Source organism: Camarhynchus parvulus, chromosome 6 (assembly GCF_901933205.1).
Source record: "Camarhynchus parvulus chromosome 6, STF_HiC, whole genome shotgun sequence".
In the NCBI taxonomy this organism is placed as follows: Eukaryota; Metazoa; Chordata; class Aves; order Passeriformes; family Thraupidae; genus Camarhynchus; species Camarhynchus parvulus.
In genome coordinates, this window is record NC_044576.1 from 23,612,634 (window position 1) to 23,618,633 (window position 6,000).

At 50.6% G+C, this 6,000-nt stretch overlaps 1 protein-coding gene across 4 annotated transcripts in view; it reads right to left on the reverse strand.

Moving 5' to 3' along the window:
* SH3PXD2A (SH3 and PX domains 2A) overlaps positions 1–3,854 on the reverse strand; it is a 235,230-nt gene extending 231,376 nt beyond the window's left edge. For all 4 annotated transcript variants that reach the window (XM_030951063.1, XM_030951064.1, XM_030951062.1 and 1 more), the window contains exon 1: positions 3,586–3,854. In XM_030951063.1, the coding sequence (XP_030806923.1) occupies positions 3,586–3,657 (72 nt within the window). In that variant the 5' untranslated portion in view covers positions 3,658–3,854. The remainder of the gene's footprint in view (positions 1–3,585) is intronic.
* Positions 3,855–6,000: the final 2,146 nt, after the last annotated feature.

Genomic DNA, 6,000 nt, shown 5'->3' on the forward strand with positions numbered 1-6,000 from the left:
GAATGTTTGCCATCACCCAGGTCTGCAAAGCAGTGAACAGGTGAAGGTGCAAACCCAATCTCATCTCCCTGGGAGCAAGATCAAGCACATCTGGTAGGCAGAGGCTCCCTGCAGGGCTGCTAAAAGAGATAGACATTTGGGTAAAGGGTAAGATATCTGCCTGAAGATAAGCTGGGAGCAGGGGGAGGGGAGGGGAGGTGTCCTCTTTAACCTCCACGATGGATGGCTGAAGGAGGTAAGCATCAACAGTGGATCCTTTGAAATAAAGAATTTCTGGTTTGGGATCATTTCATGCTTAGTTCAGACAACCACAATTTCAGACCAAAAGCCAGAGAAGCTACCCCATAAACAGATCAAACCTCATCAACTGAGAAAAGAAGGTTTCTGGCTATTTAATGCTTAGCAGGGTCTGGAAAAGGGATTTGGATTTTGCTACCAGATTTTTCTCTTCAGAATGATTAACTGGCACCTTCAACCACTGACTGCACTGTCCTAACCCACCCAGCTTCACTGCAGCACTGCTCAGCCAATGTGCGACCCCCGTTGCATCAGGGGTCTTTCCAGCAAACCCAGACTTGACCTTCCTGATATTGTTCTTGTTAAAAGAAAAGAGAAGGGAGAAAGCAAGGAGATTTAACATTTTTTCAAGTATTAGCAAGTGCAAATCAATTTTTAAAAGATCATCAGTATGGAGAAATAGGAAACTAATTTGGAAAGTCAAAAGCTGTAAGAGCAGCGGTAGCTTGTGTTGGGGATATACCATACAAGAGGCATGTGGTTATTGATCCAGCCTTCTGTTTACCCTTTCACATGCTGCCAGCCAGGGCCCCCAGCCAGCCAGGTGGTGTTGTGCAACCCAGTTACAGAGAAGGATGCAGAGGGAAGCACTGCAGACTCCTTCCCCAGTAAGGATTTCCCAGAAGAGGGTAGAGAGCTGGCTGGGTTCCTATCAAGTAGCATTGGAGCCAAGATTTTAACCTATTCCCACAGGCAGAGCCCTATTCAACTTCCAGGGAGGTATAAAACTCTCCAGAAGTTTCACACACACGGGATCATAGCAGAGGATATGTAAAGCTGTCTTCTTTCTTTAGCTTTCTTTATTCAAAGCCACAAAAGCTGTGCTCATGTCATGAAAGACACCTGCTCCAGGCAATGACTCCTGGCAGCTAAGCCAAGCAGTGCAGGGGCTTATGTGCTACTCACATTTAGCCCTCTCCACGTGCTCACAATGCCTAAGGTGTGCCTTCCTCTCTCCAGGTTCCACTATGGTCCTGAAAGATCACAATTAAAAGGAGAGAGAGTCATGTTAAAACACCTGCAATACTTAGGTCACCATCCAGCAGAGAAACATATCATTAATCTGATGCCAAGGCACGTTTGCATGGCCTGAAGGCTTGGCATGAAGACATTTATGGATGCTGGAGATAGAAAAGCTTTTTGATATTTCAAAGCCACCTAGAGCAAAGAACATAAATCTTTGCACTCTCCAAACTATCCACAGGCAATGGAGAGAAATAAATCCTAAGTGATGCTTATATTAACCTTAGAAGAAAATACTCATTTCATGTTAGAAAAAGAGCACAGAACCAAAGTAACAGCAACCAATGGGTCAGACCCAGAGAATTAAATTCTTTGAAAGCATGGGTCCACACTCAGTGACAGATGACAGAGTGACCCCATCGTGCTGAATACTGTACAGCCACAGACGGAAACTAAGTGGGACAAAAGGCAGACACACCATTCATCACCCAAACAAACCATTTAGTTTGTGGGGTTTGCACTGAGAACTGGGCATACAGAGGTGTGGAACTATTGTACAGAAGAGCATATCAGTTAAGGTGTACAGTGAGAAGGGTGATGGGAAAGAAACAAATTTGCCACTAGAAGCATTGAAGAGATCTTCTTGGAATAGTCTAGGTTGCTGTTTATTAACATGCAATGACAATGATCATCAAAGAAAAAGATGTATTTTACAGGTAAACACAGGAAATATTTTCTTTCAAATCCTGTAAACACAGGGTTTAAATCCTTCTTTTCTGGTCATTTTCCAGTAAACAAGAAATGAACAGTGTCATTTTCTCTCAGCAATCCAAGAGACTGGAAGATACTGTTACTGTTCGGTGCTTGGCAGATGTACTTTTCTGATGCTGAACTGCCACCACCTTTCATGTGAGATAACACCCTGCAGCTGTGTCAGCCACAGTCCACAGCAGAGTCTGCAAAAACCAAGGAAGCCTTTCCCACCTGAAAGCAGTGAGTGCATAACAGACTGAATGCACCGGTCCAGCTGCAACCTGAGAGGATATAAGACCTAAAACTTCCAGTTTATGAATTGGTCACAAGATGCTTAATTCCATGGTAGATGAGAGCTTCAGCTTCACAGTAGTGCATCTCCCAGCAACATAGTGCCCTCTAGCCTTAAAAGGGATTACGGTTTAAGCCTCGGAGGAAAAACCCCAGTGATATGCAACACTAATATAAAGGTTTATGTCCAATCTTTGGCCTTATCTTTTCAACAATCCATTCAGCTGCTGATCAGCTCTGGAAAAATCTGGCAGACGCACAATGCCAGGAAACACAGTATACTCAGGGCAATTTCACACCAGATGCAATACTCCCTCAGGCTTTTCCTTACCAAAGCTGGAAGGTTTACCATCTCTATAGACAAAATCCAACTTTCTGTGTTTTAAAATATATGTTGTATCTTGAGAAACAGTTAAAGGATTTGGTGCAACTAAAACCCAGAAACAGTGAGAGACAGAGAAGCAAAGATACTTCTCTACTAATGTGGAGACAGAAAAGCTACCGACTGTATGCTGCAAACTCCTTCAGGCAAAGACACCTCCACATGACAGGCTGCAACACAGGAGTCTGGGAAAATTGTTAAAAACTCTCCTCTAATGCTGTGCTATTGGCAGTAAGGTGTGAAAGGAAGAAGGTGAAAGAGAGATAAAAGACACCCAAACACTGAGTCTGCCTTGGGAAGCATGCAGACAGACTGCCCCCTCAAAAAAGGTCTGAATGCAACTTAGGGGTGAGAACGAGCGAAGATGCGCTCAGCACCGCCGGCTGCCCGACCCCACCGCAGCCGAACCTTGCTCCGCTCCCCACCGCGCACCCCGGCCAAGACGGGGACAGCCGGGGGATCCGGGAGACCTGCCCCATCCTGCCCTGGGACTGGTGGGGAGGAAGAGGAGGAAACTTCAGAATGGTAACGTTGAAACGAGCCAAGAACCAAACGGGGCGAGAGAGGGTGAGGAAGAACAGCCGCACCTCCAGAGCAAGAGGGCGCGGGCAGCCCCGCGGGCGCCTCACCTGGGGCCGGCGTCTCGCCCACATGAGGCGAGGGACGGCTCCGGGCACCGCTCCGGGCACGGCAGCAGACACCGCTCCGGGCACGGCTCCGGGCACGGCTCCGGGCTCCGGGCACCGCTCCCGGCACGGCTCCGGGCTCCGGGCACCGCTCCGGGCACGGCAGCTGACACCGCTCCGGGCTCCGCTCCGGGCTCCGTCACCGCTCCGTCCCGGCCCGTCCCCCCTCGCACGTGCACACCCCGTGCCCCGCCGGGCCCCGCCGCCACTCACGTAGTGTTTCGAGGGGTTCCTCCGCTTCTCCACGTCCACCACGTTGGCGTCCAGCACGCTGTAGGACAGCATCTTCGCGCAGCCCGGCGGGGCTCCGCCGCTCCCTGCCGGCTCTGGCAGCACCCTCCGCCGCGGCGATGCCGGGCGGGCGGCAGAGAGACAGCCAAGGGAGGATGCCCCGGTGCCGGCTCCGCCCCTGCCGCGGCGGCGGCGGCGGCGGCGTCTCCCCGCTCACAGCAGCCCAGCCCAGCCCGGCTCCGCTCCCTGCCCGCTGCCCCGGGGCTGCGCGGCCACTGCGGCGGCGGCAGCGGCGGCGGGAGGGGCCGGGCCGGGCCGGGCCGGCGGCTCCCCCCCCGGGTGGCAGCGGGGGGCTCTGGTGGGACGGGAGCCACCGCCCCCCAGTGCCGGAGAGGGCGGGCGGCTGCCCCCGGGCCCGGGCAGAGCCCCCGCCGCCTGCCGAGACACCGCGGCCCGGCCTCGAGGAGAGCTCGGGGGAAGGGGCGGCCCGGGAGAAGGGGCAGGGGGAGCCCCAGGGCCTTCCATCGCTGCAGAAAGGGTCCGGAATGCCCTCCCCGAGCGGCCAAGGCCACGGCGGAAAGCCGCGAGTGAGGGGCCGAGCCCGCTCGCACCGGGCTCCAGCTGGGAGCTCAAGGTCGGCCAGGGAAGGTCCCCACTGCCCCGTCCCGCAGGGACACACCGGCATCACAGCTGGAGGAAGGTTGCACAGACCCGCTATTATGAAGGCTTTTTAGAGCTGTTTCAGCTCTTTATATAAACATGCACAGCTAAATGGGTATCATCTTCCTCAGCCCCACACCAAGAAAAGTTTGCCCCAGAAATTTCAGGTTTTGGGTTTGTTGCTTTTTTTTTTCTTTTCAATAATGCATCATTAATTTGCATATGATTATTTTAAAGTTACGTCAGAAATGGGAACTTCAATGTGATATTCCAGCCCTCAGCTTGTTTTATGACATGCATTAGCTATTCACCAAATTAACTGAAGTTACTAAGATCTCTCCTTCCTCTGAAGTCTCTTGAAGAGCAGCCCGTGCAGATTTTCCAGTAAGATTCCAGAGTGCTGCTGTCGGCTCAAGACCTGCCAACCCAGGAGTGCAAAGAGGACCAGCTCCTGGCAAAATAAGCTTCGTATTTACAGTCAGAACAGTTCATCTTAATGTGATTTCCTTTGACGTGCTCTAGTCACAATTTCTGAAACAGAACTTTTACAATGTTACTGGCCCTGAAACAATAATCATGAGACAGACACCCCAGTCACAAAGGTATTTGGGCCAGAAGGCTGGCATAAAAAAGTGGCGGTTTTCAGAACATAGCAGGTTTCCACAAGCACCTTAAGGGAGGGGAAAAAAAAAGTCAGGAGCAGCCCATCAGTGCACAAGATATCAGCTACTGCCAGGTGGGAAGCAGGTATCTGCTGGCATAGTGATAAGGACAGATGCTCTGAGCCAGCCTTCTTCTCCCTCCTCAGCTAATATACACAGTTTACCAAAATAGATGATCTGACATAAAAAGCTAAAATCCCAGCATCCCTCCCCAGGAGGTGCACAGGTATACATCAGACAAGGAGGGTGACAGAGGGGAAAACCTCATGTGCTACTTCCATTGGCACTTTTGAGGCTTTTCTTCAAGGCACCCTCTTCTCTTCTTTGAGGGACTTCCCACCTCTAATCCTCATGCATGACACAAGGCAGAAGAACAATTATTTACATTAGAAACCTTTGCTGTTTAGACTGGCCAAGACATTCTTGGTGTGCAGAGCAAACAAAGAAGATTCTTTCTTCAAAATGTAAATATTCAAATAACCCATTGATAAAAATATTCCTGATGTGGCCAGTGTGATTTGGGTCTTGGATGCCTCTTCCCTGTGAACTATTATCAATACACATCAGACATTCCATCCCCTTCTCCTATCACCCTGTCCAAAAAAAACAAAAAAAATCAAGGGTCCCATCCACTGTTGAACACTCAGGGTTTGTTTTAAAACAGCTTTCAAAACATGATATTGTGAGGGAGAGACAAAATACATCATTATCCAAACACCCTCCCCCAACCTGACATTCTTACTGATTGGCATCTTTTTACTGATACTCTTCTCATCTGCTCTTCCAAGGAAGGAGTTTCTGTTTTCAGCCAAACCTGAGACCGGTGCCTTGGGGTTTGCAGGCCTTTGGTGTCTACCCCGTTCTTTCGTGGCATCTGCTCCACTGTTCCCCTTCCCTCTATTCAACACAATTTGATTCTCCTCTGCTCCACACAACCCATCCCACCTGTGAAGCCTGGCCAGCCTTTGCACTTCTGTCCCCCTCCTCCTCTATGATCTGATGGGTTTGTGCTCACAGCCACCTCCTGCTCTCCTTGTTTGCTTGCTGCATCTGTCCATGCATGTAGGAAAAATGT